Raw genomic sequence first — 16,740 nt, forward strand, 5'->3', positions numbered from 1 at the left:
GTTAGGAACAAGCTCTTCAGTATGAGCATGGAGGAGCAATGCAACAGGTTGCCCAGGGAGGTATTTGAGACTCCATCCTTGGAGATATCCAAGGTGAGGCTGCTCTGAGCAACCTGCTCTAGTGGAGGATGTCCCTGCTGACTTCAGGGGGTTGGAGTAGATCACCTTTGGAGATTTCTTCCAACCCAAACCCTTCTGTGATGCTGCACTATTAAATTGAATCTACAAACATATTAGGTGTATAGAGACATATAAACATAAGACAAAAGTGCCCTGAGATGGTGAGCCCTGCTCTGAATGGTCTGTCCAAGAGAGGTATCTGGATGAATACATGCAAAATCCTGTTTTGCTACTTAGTATTTGCTGCTGCTATTGCCATAGTAACAGAATGGTGAACTGGTAATCTGCCACTCACATATGAAATAAAGCAGCTTTTAGTAAGTTCTCAATATAAAAAGCTAATTAGCTACTGAATCAAACCTGCAGACTATGTGGCTCATCACAGAAATCACCTCAGTCACTGATACCCAACGTGATTTAAAGAAGAAACAACTAACAAATACCAGAATTTCTTTGGTCAGTTCCATCCTCATTTTACTTGAGTAAATTCAACATTGTCTGTCCTCTTTTAGTGATTTCTTTGGCTCTGTTTTATTTTCTCCTCTCATTTTATTATTAAATTTGGTTTGGGATCTAATCTGTTGAAGGAGGAATATAGATTTGAATCAAAGCTGTTGAGTCTAAGATGTCGTGGCACTTGGTGCCATGGTCTAGTCATGGGGTCTGTGTTGATAGGTTGAACTTGATGATCCTCGAGGTCCTTTCCAACCTAAGTTATACTGTGATACTGGGATGTATCCTTTGGGAGATGCCTGCAGTGAGTATGTTTTCATATGAATTCTAAGGAACAGATTCCCACATGATTTTATTGGGTGATTTTTCATTTTTACATTCAAGACTTCCAGAGAGTTGTTGGGGGGTGTTTTCTCTTCCAAAATTAGTGCAAAAAAAGTTGTGTGCTTGGTTTGGGAAACTGCTGTCCCTTTTTGGCACTCAAAACAGCAGCATTACATTATTCTTTTGGTGTGCTTAAGATGGGAGCCCAGAGCCATTAGTTTTAGACAGGCTAAATTTGTATTACATTTTTAATTATGCATGAAGGGAATTCCAGTTCTGATTTCAAGGACTGTGTAAGCTAAAGCTACAGCAGTGGAGGAGTTCAATAGTAAAGGAGATAAACTGTCAGATAGAAGGTAGATTATTAAAATAGATGCATTTTGGGCAGAAATTCCTTCAGCTGTTGCTGTTTCCCATGCTTTGGTTTGCACCTAGGAGCCATCTGAGAGCACACAACTTGTCTTGTTTTAAGGGTTAGACCAGAGTAGAGGATTCTGTCTAGGGGCATACCTCCTGTCCTCCAGGCACCAGTGAGTTCATGGTATGTGGATGTATTTGGTTTGGCTGAGCTGGAGTTAATTCTCCCCAGAGCATCTTTCTAGTGCTGTAGGTTCAGCAGTAGCCAAAATACTTGTGTGTTATCAGCACCCAGCTACAGCACTGCTAGACACAGCACTAGAAAGATGCTCTGGGGAGAATTAACTCCAGCTCAGCCAAACCAAATGCAGTAGTGGATCAGATTGCTACCAGGTCAAAATAACCCTCCTTCTGATGGGCAGCAGATCTGGCCGGGGCAGCCCTTCCCATGACAGTCCCCAGGGAACTGCTGTCTCATGCCCATGCACCCAAGCCAGAGCCATGGGAACTGGAAACAAAAAGTCCTGCCAAAGCCCTCTGGCTCATCTTTGCACCCTCCAAAGTTACTTTGCCCAGAGGCTGTGTGTAGGGCAGGTACTTCTAGGGGTGATCTGAAAGACTGCAGCCATCTCCCAAGGCTGCTTATCTCTCTCAATTATCAGCTTCATTCAAGTAAGTGAAGATTTGCTTGCAACTCCTAACCTCTTTTGACCTACCTTCCTACTTGAACAGAAACAAGCTGTGTTTGCCAGGAGTCAGCATGTGCTGTGTGTACTTACTCTGCATTAGCAAAAAACCCTCTCTGCTGAAGAAAGGGAAGGGTAGTGCAGGATGAGCACTGCTCCCCAGAAGGAGTTATATCCTCAGCAAGCAAGTTTCCAGTTTTGCTGTGAGCAGGTGTTGGAAATCTGAATGAAAAACACTGTGTGGAAGATTGATTCTTCCTATTAGCAGGAGCTTGTCCAGCTGAACCTTTCAGGTTTTGATTGCACCCAATATTACTTCTCCTTGTTAAAATGCAGTTAGAAATAAAATGAGGCAAACCCTAAAACTATGGAAACAAAACCTAAAACTGTTGGCAAAAAGCCAGCACTCTGGCTTTTGAAGATCACTGGTGAGGTGTTTTACAGTGTTGACCACTGTCAGGGAAAGAATAAGGAGGCAATCTTTTATCTTTATTTATTGAATCTTAGATACTGTAGAACTTTACACCATCAGCTGAACTGCAGGATTCCCTTTGGTGTAAAGACTTTTACGAGATGAAAAAGTAAACAATACGACCTCAGACAGCTTTGCTGAACCTTTTAACTTTGTCCAACAGTAGGTGGGAGAGTAAACGTAGCACTTCTAAAAATGTTACCTTCCAATGCTAAGAGATTTTCAGAAGCTTTGGATATTTTTAGTCCTGGGATGTATTTCTGATCTTGCTGCTCATGGAGGAGATTTCCTATAAGAGATTATATAGTGCTATGGCAGTTTAAAATCTTAAGTTTCCCTTATTTGGTAAATCACAGAATGGCTCAGGTTGGAAGGGACCTCAGAGACTGTCTACTCCAACACCCTGCCATGGGCAAGGACCCCTCTCAACTAGACTTGGTTGTCCAAGGCCTCATCCAGTCTTGCCTTAGATATGACCAGAAAAGGGGATTCCACAATTTCCCTGGGTAGCATATTCCAGAGTCTCACTACCTTGGTACTGGAGAACTTCTTCCTAAGATCCAGTCTAACCCTGCTCTCTCTCAGCTTTAAACCATCCCCCCTTATCCTGTCCCTAGACAGCCTTAGGAAAAGTCCCTCTGCAGCTTTCCTGCAGGATCCCTTCAGGTACTGGAAGGCAGTTCTCATATCCCCCCCAAAGTCTTCTCTAGGCTGAACAACCCCAGCTCCCTCAACCTATCCTCATAGAGGTGCTTCAGACCTTGGATCGTCTTTATGGCTTCCTCTGGACTTGCTCAGCAGCTTGGTGTCCTGCTTATGCTGGGCAACACCAGAACTGGATGCAATATTCAAGGTGGAGTCTCACCAGAGCAGAGCAAATGGGTGGAACCTCTCTCTTCCCTGCTGGCCACAGTCCTACTGGTGCAGTCCAGGACAGAGTTTGCCTTCTGGGCTGCATGAGCACACTGTTGAGTCACAGTGGTGAATTTGCTTCTTTCAGCACTCAAAAACATTGTGTTGTATTTTATCCTTGATTTTTTTTTGTTCTCAAGGTTTACATGTCTGGGTAATTTTTATGGAACAAATATTTCAGCCTTCAATTACTTTTAATTCAATCCTAAACTTTAGAGGTCTATTTAAAAGCTCTCTAGCTCAGCAAAGAGGTGATTGTTACTGAGATATAGGGCTCTGTGTGGGGGGGTATTTGTTCTCACCAATGTTTTTCCATCTCTGTGGTGAGCTGCTTTGCCTTGTAGCTGCCCAATGCATGAAGCAGAGAGTACAAGGGGTCATAATGAAGCAAGTTCTCTGTCTTGTCCATCAGATCCAGGGCTGAAAAGGATTGACAGGGCCATGGGGAAAGCCAGCTTTTCATGCGTCTTACACAGGAGTCTCCCTGATACCACCATGACTCCTCTTCTAGGCATGCCTCACACTGTCAAGTAGCAGAGATGATGTTGAGATTTAAGATCTTGGATTTCTGAGGATGAGATGAAGAAAGGCAGCCCAGCACAGAGCAAGCTGTACGTGACTAGGAAACCTGTAGGCTCTGCATGCTTGTGGTACCAAATAGAGCTGAGAAAGTAGAGGCAGAGATGTGCTGTCAAAGCATGCTTCTGGCTGGGATGAAAGCAGTAATGAAGATGGAGTGCTTCAGAAGGACCTTAAGGTTGGGCAGAATAAATCTCATCCTGTCTGCACAGGGCAGTGTTATCCTATCTATGCAGAGCATTTGCTCTGCTCTGAACACTTTCAGAGACAATCTCCAGTGGTTCTCTCCTTTCCAACATTAATAATGGGACAAATTAGACTTTCTGCATCATGTTTGCCTTTGATATGTGGTCTCTGATCTTCATATCTTTTGGTATTTAATTGGTATATTAAAAGCTCTTGGCCTCATTGTGGTTGAGCAGCTGAAAAGTTTTAGGCAGTGGGAATTGCATCTGTAGCTGGTTTATAAAGAGGAGATTGAAGCTAAGGAGTGTTATTGGACAGGCTCTGAATTGATTTGTTTGTTCTCTCTGTGCATCTCTGAATCAATGTGCTTGTTTTGTACATGTCTCTTTTTCATATCAGATACCAGCCCCCTTTTTACAGCTGATGGCAATTTTTGCCCTGTCTTGACTGTGCTCTGGGCACACATGCTTGTAAATGAGCACAGAAGGTAATTACTGAACAAACCAATCGAGGGACAAAATGAAGAGCTACAGGCTTTGGATTAAATATATTCTGTTTGGGTTTTGTTAGATAAGAGTATACAAAAGTGAGGAGGAAGAATATCTTGTGATTCAAGGATGGCAGTGAAAACCTAGTTCATTTTTTTTAATAGGTATTCTCAGACTTCAGCTTGAGCAATTTGTTTCTCTTTTATTGCATTGATTGCATGACCTGTGAACAAGGGGAATAATACTTCAGATATTACCACTTTGCAAGCTTCAATCCAAGGCTCAATCCATTAATGTCTTTAAAAGATTTTAGGATCTTCTGACAGGAAACCCCCCCTCCATATAATTAAGTAGGCTCCAATTGATAATCACAATAGATGTCATTTGCCATTTCCTTATCCAGGCTCTGACACATGCCATCCATATTTACATAAGATGACACTGGGGTAGTCTGCAAGTTCAGCAGAGTTAAAGTCTCTCCCTCCTGTTCTACTGAGGCTGAGGATATCATGAGCAACTGAGAGCTGTGGCAGTGAGGGCAGTGGGAATGAGGCTGTGGATAGGCCATCGCTCAGGCATGTGTGGACATGGATTTTGCCAGGCAGAACTTTCTGTGCTGTTTATAACATTTAAGACAGAATGTGAGAAAATCTCTTCCACTGATCAGCTAGGTGTGAAACAGTAGGAATAAATGTCAGGCACAAGCTAATAATTTGGAGGGTGCTTGTTAAAGGCAGTCTCCTGGATAACAAGCAATTCCCATGCAAAGGAATCCTTTAAAGACTGTTGATTTTACAAAGCCCCAGACACACAGAGGTATACCTGCACTGAAATCAAGGCAATTAGATACCTAATTAGCAATTAGTTATATGTATACAAAGCTGTTTAGATATTCAACTTCAATATGCATTTTGTGATGCAGCTGTTTGAGACTGGCTGCTGTAAGCCCCCATTCTACAGAGCAGCATTCCAAGGCATGGATATATCCATGTAAAACAGGATGAGCTCTTTTCTCTAGGTGCCAGCTGTAACAGCTGTATTGCTCACTGCTGTTCATCAGACTGTGTGAGAGCTCCTGCAAACCAAAGGTTGTGTGCATACAGTGCAAATACAAGAGACCATACAAATTGTGCTGACGTGCATCTAGAGCTCTGGACAATAATACCCAAGAAATGCTGCTTCAGGTGCACTGCTTTGTGTTTAAGACTGACTTTCATCTACAATAATCAAGGGAGGGACATTCCCTTCATAAAACTTTTTTTCCCCCCACAGTGAACAACATCAATCCCAAGCCTGATGCCCTTTTTCATGGAGAAACTGTTGGCTGATGGGATTTGGGTGCAGGTTGCTGAGCAGTCTGATCTGGTTTAACTATTTTCTGAAATGATAAAGCCAGGAGAAGCCAACAGGTCTTCAGGAACAGAATGTTTATTGTGCTCTTCGGGATCTGAAAGCAACCTTGACTGTGTACTTCTCAGTCATGATGATGTGCTCTCCCATCTTGAAGACCCCATTTCCTTCCTACCCATGTTCAAAAACTGAAGAAATTACCACCTTTAGGTGAAGAATGGATGTGATCAAGGTTCCAAATAATTACTACATTCCTTGCAGAAGCTGACACAAAGTGTCACTTCTACTTGCAGCTTCAAATGGGGAATGCAGGAGAAAATGGCATCACCATCAAGCTGTGTCTGAGTGTAGAGCATTAAAGACACCAGAGCACAAATAAACATGTATAACATTAAGATGATTTTTTTTTTGGGTGGTGTTCTAGATCTCTGATTTTAAATCTGGATCCACACTGTGAAAGTCAAAGAATAGTAAAGAGGAGTTGGCTTCAGTTTTGGGAGATTTCATCGAAGTGTTGCTGCAGAGCAGCGAGTTCCTTCCCCAAATAAGATATGATGCTGAGAATGAGAAAGCAGAGGAGGATACAGAGCTACTCTGAAGTCATGGCTGGGACCTCTCTGATGGCTATCAGGAAGGCTGTCATAGCGGGAAGATAAATTTCTCCCACAGAGAGGATTTCACAGGAAGCCTTTTGGAAATAGCTGTTCTCATAAGTAAATTGTACAGCTCATACAGATTCAAGGTTAAGAGGTTGGTACAAGCCCTGTCCAAATGTTAGCAGGAAATAAAACTGTAATAACAGCAGCCTTTCACTGACATCAGCTCCTTATTTATAGGCACCCTAAGGAGTCTCTACCCTTCAGTGATGATAGGGACGTGGGCTTTACCCTTCTGTAGCTGGAGTTGCAAACAGATTCCATTACAAGCTCTGTTTCCAGGCTATGCTATAGATTTTACTCCTAAAGGTCATTTGACCTGGAGGACTTCATGTTTCCTGCAAATACTAGGAGAATTTCCCTATGGACCTCAAGAGGATCAGACCATGGGTTTTTGAGATACAAATTATTTAACAACCATTACTCTTGCTTTTCAAAATCCCAACTCTATTTGGGTGTCTGAGCCAGGCTGCACAAAAGGCATGAGCAGGCCATGCCAGGAATGAGGGCTGACAGTAAAGCAGAGCTATAGAAAGGGAAAAAAGCCATCCAAACCGCCTCTGCTCAAACACCCTGCCAAGCAGGAGGTGGGAAGGGGGAAGTCTGGCAAGAGGAGTAAACAGCTAAGCCATTTTTAATGAATTTTCTTTAAAGGTTGTTAAGAAAATATTTTTGTAAACAAGAGAATTAATTGCTTCCAACTGCTTGTTCAGGCATCTGCTGAGTTCTCGATATGCCTTGGCTCACATGAGGGATGGGAGGAAGGGGCAGCTGCTGTCTTGGCCTTTATGAGCTATGAAGGGCTGAGACTTGTGGTCTCTGAGCAGCGGCAGAAGCCCCACTATGTCACTCTGCTCTTTGGAGTGGCTCTGCTTGCTTGGCATTTCTATGCCTTGTCACAGACCACACAGTGTCTTATCCAACGTGAGCACTTATGGATTTCAGGTTTTCTTTGTCATGCTCAATAGGCAAGTAGAATTACCCTTGGAAGACTCTAAACAGTTCCCACCTGACCTTGGAGTACAAGTACTCTGAGCCCTGGGCAATGCTAACAGAATAGCTCTTGTAAGTTAACAACACAAACGAGCAGAAATGAAGCATCATTACCTATAAATATTAGCAACAGGTTAGCTATGTAAAAACATCATATTTTAAAGCAGGTCATCTGAAAAAAAATCACAGCAAAATCCAGCAGCTTCTGTCCTGTGCTTCACTAGCTTCAAGATTCCTCACAAACTGTAAGCAACATTGGGGGATCACTGCAGCTTTCTCCTTCCTGTTGAGGACATTTGCACCAGACTTCAGGAAGCTGGTAGCCTGAGTATAGACACTCCCTGAAGCTTGAAAAGCCAGCTGATAACTGCTGAGATTTCATTGCTTCTGGTCCCCCCTAAGTTTGCTTGGGTGAAAGGCTGCTACCTCTCCATAAAGCCTAAGTCAAGTGAAAAAGGCCAGGATAAAATTCAGCCCCAGTTTGGGTCACAGAAAGGCTTTTTGGGGGCTGTGTCCACTTTTGCTGCTTTATTTGCACATCAATATAAATATAGAATAATAATATAGGTATATATTATTTACCATAGGTAGCTCTGCTTTCCAAGATGATTTTATGGTCATCTCATGGAAAGGTATTCAAGAGAGCTTTTGGTAACTTCTACTTACTATTGCAAATTCTTTGTTGAGGATCATCTGCTCCACCAGTGATGACTCGTTGTGGAAGAGGTGAGGCTGCATGTGACTCCACATATGGGGAAACCACCAAAACTCATCTACAGACTTCAACAGCAGATCATCACCTTCATCCTCCTCTTCAGTTCCTGCAAAGGAAAGGAAGGGAAAAAAAAAGGCCAGTAGGAAATGCCCATAATTGTTTTTTAATCACAGGAAGAGGCTGACATAAACCCCAATTTCCTTGGCCTGGATGCCTCACTGTGCTTCAGATAGATTCTACCATTTCATCTCAAAAGAAGTGAGGTGAATTACTATGGATGGAGCTATTCCTTTCTATTCCTGGCATGGTGTTAACTGACAGTAACTCAAACAAGAATCAGTTTTTGAGGGCTGATTGTTGTGCTGGGTAGTGCTCTGGGAGTATTTAGAAGTTCAGGCTTCCCATGAAGGTGGAGGTTGTATCCATGTGCTTTGGTCCTGCCAGCCACTTCTGCAGTTGTAGCTGGCCAGGGTGGCATCACAGACAGCTGTGTGTCACAGCCTTGCCAAGCCCCCTCCAGATTGTGGCTACTTCTTTATTAGCCTCAGTAAGTTGAAATCTGATCATTTTGGGTAAAGTGTGAAACAAATTTGTGGTAGTTGCAAAATATAATTAGGTGTAAAACATGAAATTGTGATGACTAAAGCTTTCCAAATGGTTCAGTGTTCAGTTTTTTGCCAGCTATAATCTTGAAGTGGGAAAAAAAGAGTCCTGTGTTGAAGAGTATCTGCTGCAGGCAGAAGCAAGCATTTGTGGTTAGAACAAAGAAAACCTTCCCGGTGAGAAGGGATACAACACAGCTTCTAGCATCTGCAGGCATGTCTGTGGTGCTTTGGTCATTTCAGCAACTTCACTTTCAAATTGCCCAACATTATTCAGGTTATTAGCAGCTTTCCTTCTTGTTCCTTTACCATTTAGGTGGTTCTATGTAGCTTCAGTCAAAGAAATAGTTGCCAAAATCAGTTCTATTGATACAAACAGTGCGAGTACAGTCTTCTTACAAGGCATTCAAGGTGGTGTGAAAGTCACTGGAAAAAAGTGCTCCATGGATATTGCTGCTTACTTTTGTGGTGTGAGGCAGGAGCATGCAGAGGTGGCTGCTTGGAGCACACACATTGGCTCTTTAGTTTTCACTACTACAGTGGTGTTTGAAGAATGCTACTGCACTAGGAGAGCTTTACTTTGAAACTTTCTCCTGGAGTCACTGGAACACTTTATTTCCCTCTTTGCAGCGCTCTACAAGTTCTAAGAAAGCAGCTCCTGCTGGTAGGAGTGCTGCTGGAAAAAGAAAACAACCTTGTTTTGCAGGTAATTCCTTACTGAAAAGCTGCTCCTCCTGTGAATGCCTGCACCTTTGTGCAAACCTTGTGTACTGCTCCTGTTTTTTGAGATGCTTGGTTCACTTTCACTCACCCAAGCACATGGAAAGGAAATGTGATTGGGGGAAGAAACTTAACATAGGCTTTCAAAATAGGACAGAAGAGAGAGTTTGTGAGGCTATTGGAGATTTCTATGGTAACTCAAAGGTAGAAAACTGAAGGTAGGGATGAAGGGGGGGGGTGGGGGGAAGTGGATACTATAAATGTATAAAGAACTACAATCACTTGACATAAGATTTAGGTCAAAGTATAATGTAGTGCCTCATTACCATTTCAGGTAGAGCATGGTTCTTGAAATCACTTCATTATTAAAATACCTTTTGAAATCCTGGCTTTTTCCTACCATTTCCTTGTGAACTTAGATGCAACTACTTATTAGATGCAACACTTTCCAGTTTAAACAAAACCAGCCCCACTCTGTAAGGGCAGAGCTGAGCTGAACCAGGAAGGTTGGAAGTTAACATTTTGTGGTAGTGGTGTCACTTTGGAGGATAATTTGCTTTAGAAGCCTTTGGAAAGAATACTGTTTGATGTTTATAAATTCTTAAGTAGTGCTGTTTGCAATAAGCCTCCTTCAAAGGATTAATGAAGCATTGGGTGAGTGCTTATATTTGTTTAAATATTTTTGCCTAATCCCTTAGTGTTGGAAGCAAAACAAGGGATTTTGAGGTCTGCATTTCCCTTACAATCAGCATTCTTGATGTAACTTTCCATCTTCATTTTAACATCAAATCTGAAAAATGCAGCAGCCCTACACTCAAGGAGCTGAACATAGATCTGCTTTGAGATGTAGTATGCACTTTACACAAGTAGGTAATAATTCAGAGTTTGTGCATAATAAATAAGCCTATATCTTCAAACTGCAACCGTAATTTAGAGGTCTCTTTTGAGCTCAAAACTGGAATTAAGTTTGAAGTTGCTGTCAGTAATCAAAAGCAGCATGGCCAGCAAATTGAGATGGCTGATTCTGTCACTTTGTTCTGGTAATGCCTCACCTGGAGTACTGGGTCCAGCTCTGAAGCCCTCAATAAAGGAAGGATTTGGACCTTTTGGAGCAGGTCCAGAGGAGGGCCGCAGAAATGATCGGGGGCTGGAGAACCTGTCCTATAGGGACAGGCTGAGTGAGTTAGGGCTCTTCAGCCCTAACTGTTCAGGAGAAAAGAAGGCTCTGGGGAGACCTAATAGCAGCCTTCCAGTACCTGAAGGGGGCTACAATAAGGCTGCAGAGGGACTGTTTGCAAAGGTCTGCAGGGATAGGACAAGGGACAGTGGTTTGAAAGGAGAAAAGAGGAGACTGAGATTGGCTGCTAGGAACTTGACCATGAAGGAGGTGGAACACTGGAACAGGTTGCTCAGGGAGGTAGTTGAGGCCCCATCCTTGGAGATATTCAAGGACAGGCTCGACAAGGCTCTCAGCAACCTGATTTAGTGGAGGATGTCCCTGCTCCCTGCAGGGGGCTGGACTAGCTGACCTTTGGAGGTTCCTTCCAACCCAAACAACTCTATGATCTTATATATCTGTGATGTAAATCCTGAGAACCTCTTGATTTCTATTGCCACAGAATTAACAAAAGGAAAGTGTTTGCTGAAACTGCATGACTGACTACTAGTGCTGAGTTTGCCAGTGCCACAGAAGGGAGAGGAGATGGTGAGAGAATGAGCAGCAAGGCTGATGTGTCAGCTATTGTCCTTGTGCACAGGCATACCAACTAGAATTGGTATTTCTAGTACAGATGTCAGCAACATCTTCTGATGAAAATGTATAACTGTTTAATCTGCCACCACATGCCCGTGCTCATTTCCCTCCTGTATCTTTGAAATGATTCAAGTTTGGGAAAGGAGAGCAAAAATCACACATTAGGGAAGTCAATAAGGCACAGCAGTTGCAGTGTGCTAATAAAACATGTTGAATATTGGATACTGAAAACCTCTCTGGGCAAACCATCCACATTCACAGTAATTAAAGAATACCTTTCCCTGTTTTATTTATAATGAGTCAATAAAGTATATATTGCATGGAGAATACTTTGAAACCTTTCCACTAAGCTGATGTGACAAAATGCCACCACCAACTTGTAAATGAAGTGTTCACTTCAAAACTCAGCTGCATTGCTAAGTGCAGGCAGCAGCAGGTCTCTTAATGGAGACCATGACATGCTTCAACTCATTGAGTAGTTCTGGGCTATTTTTGTCAGCCTGGAGAGTCTTAGGAGGGCAGGCACATAGGCATATTCTCCTGTTTTCTCTGAAATTGGTCAGCCTTAGAGCAACTGGGCAAGAAAATCTGTGACAGCAATCTGGAGGCCATTGGCATGAATGAAAGAAAAATGCATTGGCAAGTCAGGGTTGATTTGGGGGAAAGGCTGCAGGCTTGGTGCCAGCCACTTTTCTGCTTGTCATACTACTCATAATAAATTTTCTCTCTCCACTTTCTCCCCTCCTTGAGTTCCCTCTTTCTGCAGTGGACACTGGAATGGCTGATACCAGCTTTGCTCTAGATGGCCGCAACCGAGCCTCCTCCTTTGAAGCAGCTCTGAGCCTCGGGCCGTTTTTCTTTCTTTTGCTGTATTACATGTGTCCAATTAATCTCCAGAAGGAATAACGGCACAGGCAGGTCAGGATGAAGTGAGGACAGTACTGGAGTTCTGTCTCTGAACCTGCTCTCTAATCACAGGTCTGCCACTGCCTTGTTATATGACTCCAGGCAAACAATTCTGTCTCTCTCTACTTCTCATTTTTCTCAGGCTCTCCAGCCTGTGCCTTTAGCCTGTAAGGTTTCCTGGGCAGCAGTTGCTTAGCATTATGTGCTTGCACAAGGGAAAACAGCCTGGACTTTGAAAGCAATGGAGATACAAATACATAATTTTGGTTTACTTCTCTCTCCTTGTCTCTGAAATGCTTCCTCATCTCCTTTTCTTCCAAGTACCTCTACAGTCTCTTTATGAGTGGTGAAACAGAGACATAAGACCTGGGTGAGGTCATGTTTGGTGTTCAAAGGCTGGCAATGAAGAGGGGAGTGTTGATATAGTTACACTGAGAGGAGAGACCTGCCTCACTCCCCAGATAGCTCGTGGCCTGTTACAGCTGAGATCGCATAGTTCCTGGCTTTTAAAGGTACCCTCCCATCCTCTTGCTGTTGTAATGCCTCCTCTGCTCCAGATAACCTTCTCAGCTTCTCTAGCATTACCCAGGGAGGGCCTCTAAATGTGGCTGAGGATTTTTGAGCTGGTCTTCCAAGGTGGGAAGAGTTTTGGGTTTGGAAAGGACAAAGCCACCTTTGCTTTAGCGGTACTAGGGAGCAGCGTGGCTCAGTGGCAGCAGAGGGAAGCCTGAGTGGAGGTGCAGCAGAGTGTTAAGGCAAGGGAAAAGTTAAAAAATATTAAAAATTCCGAAAGACCAAAAATAAATGAAAAAGGGGGCATTGTGCTATGGAGAAATGGAGCAGAGAGAGAAAGGAGTTATGAGGAGGAGGAGATGTAAAAGCGTCGAATCCTTCACAAAATCAGAGTGCAAGCATGCGACTTGTTCCTGAACAGAGTGTGAAAGGAGAAGGCTTTCAGTGTGAATTTCTTTTCATCTTGTTTTCCTTTTATCATCCCTCCTGATTTGCAGGCCTCTCAGACAGATTACCTTTACAGTCATAACACAATCTTGTGCATCCCATTCTAACACTTCTGCCTCTTCAGAGGTTAAGAGAGAGGGTTTTTCTAATCTTTTGTCTTCAATCATATCCATTGTACTGGAAAAAAAAACCCTTTGTGTCTTCTGTGCTGCCCTGTCTTTTGTGGGATTATAAGATCTATTAGCTATATATAACCTTAAGATTTACTACTACACATCATTTAGAAGAGCACCAAGGGCATCTATATGCTGCTGAGAAGCTCATCCATAGCATTGCCTGTTTGGATACTGAATTAAGACATTGGATGTTGAAATGGTGGAGGGTGTATTTCCCACTCCTCCGCTGAGTCAAGGTGTTCTTTACCAAGGGCATGTTTAAAGCTAGGTTTCAAATCCTGCCACCTATTTAACATGTAGCTACTTGAGAGCATGGAATTCCTTCTTACCTGTGTGGTAAAATTTTCCTGAAAATCCAAGGTTGAAGGTAAAATTTGCAACCTGAGTCCGCAGTAAATTTTGAGTCTCTAGCAAAGCCTGAAATAAAGAAGAAATGAACAGGTGTTTAGAAAAATGAGTAGCAACTTTGGAAATGGCTTCTTTGAAAATCTGTGTCCAACTGAGGAGATAGAAAAAAAGGTCCTGTAAAATGTGGCACATGGTAGTTTGGTCTAATTCAGTGACCTTAATTTGCTCCATCAGGGTTTAATGTGGAGGATATCCCCGCTCGCTGCATGGAGGGTTGGACTACATGACCTTTGGAGGTCCCTTCCAACCCAAACCATGCTATGATTCTTTGATGGTTTTAACAATGCTCACAATAATACCTAAGCAGCTCATGGTTCTGTAAGCTGGACCAAGATACTAAACATTGTTTTCAGTGACCCATGGCAGGACTTGAATCCAGCCATCCATAAGCAGCGATATGCTAAGTCACACATGCTTTGGGTTATCAATGAAACTTGACAGTAGGTGTTTAAAACTCAAAGTAAAATCAGGAATGCTACCTGCTGTCCAGTTGTGGAGGTGTTGGGATTTACTCACCTGCAGAAAGAGTTTTGCCTGTGTCTGAATACCAAGTATTCAGTGTGAATGAGCAAAACTCCAGTTTTGACTGATGGTAAAAGTAGTGTCCATAGCAGAAATAAAATCCCTGTTTGTTTTTAGTCTTTTCTCCAAGCAAAGACAAGCCCAATCTAAATGGAATGGAGGGAAATGATACTGCTTGCAGAAGACACAGATGTAGTCTTGACCACTTCTCCATTCTTTTTTTGCTGGACATATTTCCAACCACCAGAGAAAGAAAAAAGATGGTTCAGCCTGTGTGAGGCATCTACATTGACTATTAACTGTCAGCTCTGCACTGCTGCTAAGGATAGCCCTTGCTGCACAGATATCTGTCCACCTTCAGTCACCAGCCCACATAATTTGGAGGTCCTACATGTGAGATGGATAGTGCATTTATCTCCCTCTTGGTCCTGCCAATGTTGAATGGGTTATAAGCTCTATTTTCATCAATTTTCTGTGTCTCCATTATGTGGCTCTTGAGAACTTTCCCCATTATCTATTAATAACATTTCTATTGATTGAGTGTTCATGTTCTTGCACAGTTCAAAGACAAAATGGATGCAGTGGTGTACACACAGTCTGAGTCCGGCTAATGTTTCCTTTCATTTGGAAAAATTAATGTTTTGTGTGCTCATTACTAATTTCACTTAATATTACAAGAAAATAGCTCTAATTGTTGTTCAAGGCCCTGCTTTAATTTAAAAACCACCACCACCAAACTCTACTTGTGACCGTAAACCAAATGTGTCACCAGTCCAGAGTAAATGATGAAACCAGGGATTAAACAGCTGAGATGCAGATTGATGGCCTGTGCAGTCCTGCTCCAGAGCTGAGCTAAGCAGGTCAGGTTTCTGCAGTCTCATGGTTTATCATATTTCCTTTATGCTGCAGTGGGTTGAGAGGTGCTGTCAGCTCCTGTCAGCATTTGCTGTAGGACATTAACTGCTTAGAGGTGCTGACTCCCTCTTTATTATGCAGGTATTTGGGCACTGTATGTGCTGGAGCACAAGCCTCTTCTGAAGTATCACTTGCTAACAGCCACCTTCTAAAGAGGCATCAGTCGTGTGCCAGGCAGTTTAGGAGTGGAGTACAAAAGACTGTCAGACAGAGTGTGTCTGCCTTCATCTTTTAAATAGAAACATCTATTGGGTGGTAAGGAAGATGTAAAACAACGTGGCTATCAGCTACAAAGTCACCAAGCAAATTCCTTTCCCTGCTAAAGGATATCAAGTGCTCTAATGACAGTAGATCTGCTTGAGCATTAAATATTAAGATAGCAGCATGGTTTGCCTATCTTGCCAGGCATTTAATAAGTTGATTATTTCAATGCTGTGACAATTTCACATGTGGGATTATATTTACATAATGCGTAGCAACTGAATGTTGCTCAAATGTCGACTCTTAGAGATCAAATTCCTGGAGGTGTTTAAGCCCAGGCTGGATGAGGCTCTGGCCAGCCTGATCTAGTGTGGGATGTCCCTGCCCATGGCAGGGGGGTTGGAACTAGATGATCCTTGTGGTCCCTTCCAACCCTGAATGATACTATGAAATCACTGTTAGCTAAGACATTGAGGAAAATCCTCAGCTGGTGAAAACTGGCACTGAATTAAAACCATTAAAGTCACAAGCATAGAATGGGAGTCATTATATTTTAGAGTATAATTTTGCAAGTTATCTAGAGCATTTTGTATATGTTGAGAGAGACTGATGGGCTGAGCAAAATCAATTAAACTTTAGGGGAAAGACTATCTTAAGAAATCACCTACCATACAGGGTAAGAAGGTACACAAAACAAGCATCATTTTATCACTTGGGGTTTTTCTTTCTGGTTTCCTATCTCAGCAACATGACAGAACTGCAGGATAGGCAGAAGCCTTCTAGCCCGGTGAGGCCTCATTAAAACCACAGAGTGAGGATTAAGATGTAAATCCTGCAACCTGCAGTGTGTCAAACATTTTCCTCTGTCTAAAGGGCAAATCTGTCACTCAACTGCATTTGGCTTGGTCCTAAAGAATTAATTTTTGTTTGGTATTGCTATTTCTCTATATGCTTAATAATTCATATAATATGCAGCTAAACTTCATTTTTGTGCCCTCATCTCATTTTCATACTAGGAAGATATTGTCAGTAATCAGTCCAAACTTTTGTCATCCTTTGCTTGTTTGTAGAAGGGGGAGGTAAACATCTTCCAAACCCTTGGTATAAAAAACCAACCTGTTTAGGTGATTAGGATCTGTCTCCCTTACAGTAGGGGGCATAATGACTTCACTGATCATGATGCCCAGTAAAGAGTGAGAACTTCTGTCTCCTGTAGGTAGAGACCTTAGCAGTGCACAGAAACATTCCTTATCAGTAGAGCAGACAACTTTCATCTTTTAAACTAG

General features: G+C 42.6%; 1 protein-coding gene across 1 annotated transcript in view; it reads right to left on the bottom strand.

The window, feature by feature from the left end:
- The window catches only part of LOC137448916 (bifunctional heparan sulfate N-deacetylase/N-sulfotransferase 4), a 152,941-nt gene that overhangs the window by 46,858 nt on the left and 89,343 nt on the right, over window positions 1-16,740 (bottom strand). The window contains exons 4-5 of the mRNA XM_068153922.1: window positions 13,738-13,825; window positions 8,243-8,397 (exon numbers count right to left, since the gene is read on the bottom strand). Of these exons, the coding sequence (XP_068010023.1) occupies window positions 8,243-8,397; window positions 13,738-13,825 (243 nt within the window). The remainder of the gene's footprint in view (window positions 1-8,242; window positions 8,398-13,737; window positions 13,826-16,740) is intronic.

Source organism: Melanerpes formicivorus, unplaced genomic scaffold, assembly GCF_026170545.1.
Source record: "Melanerpes formicivorus ecotype bairdi unplaced genomic scaffold, bMelFor1.0.p_v2 SCAF_27, whole genome shotgun sequence".
NCBI lineage: Eukaryota > Metazoa > Chordata > Aves > Piciformes > Picidae > Melanerpes > Melanerpes formicivorus.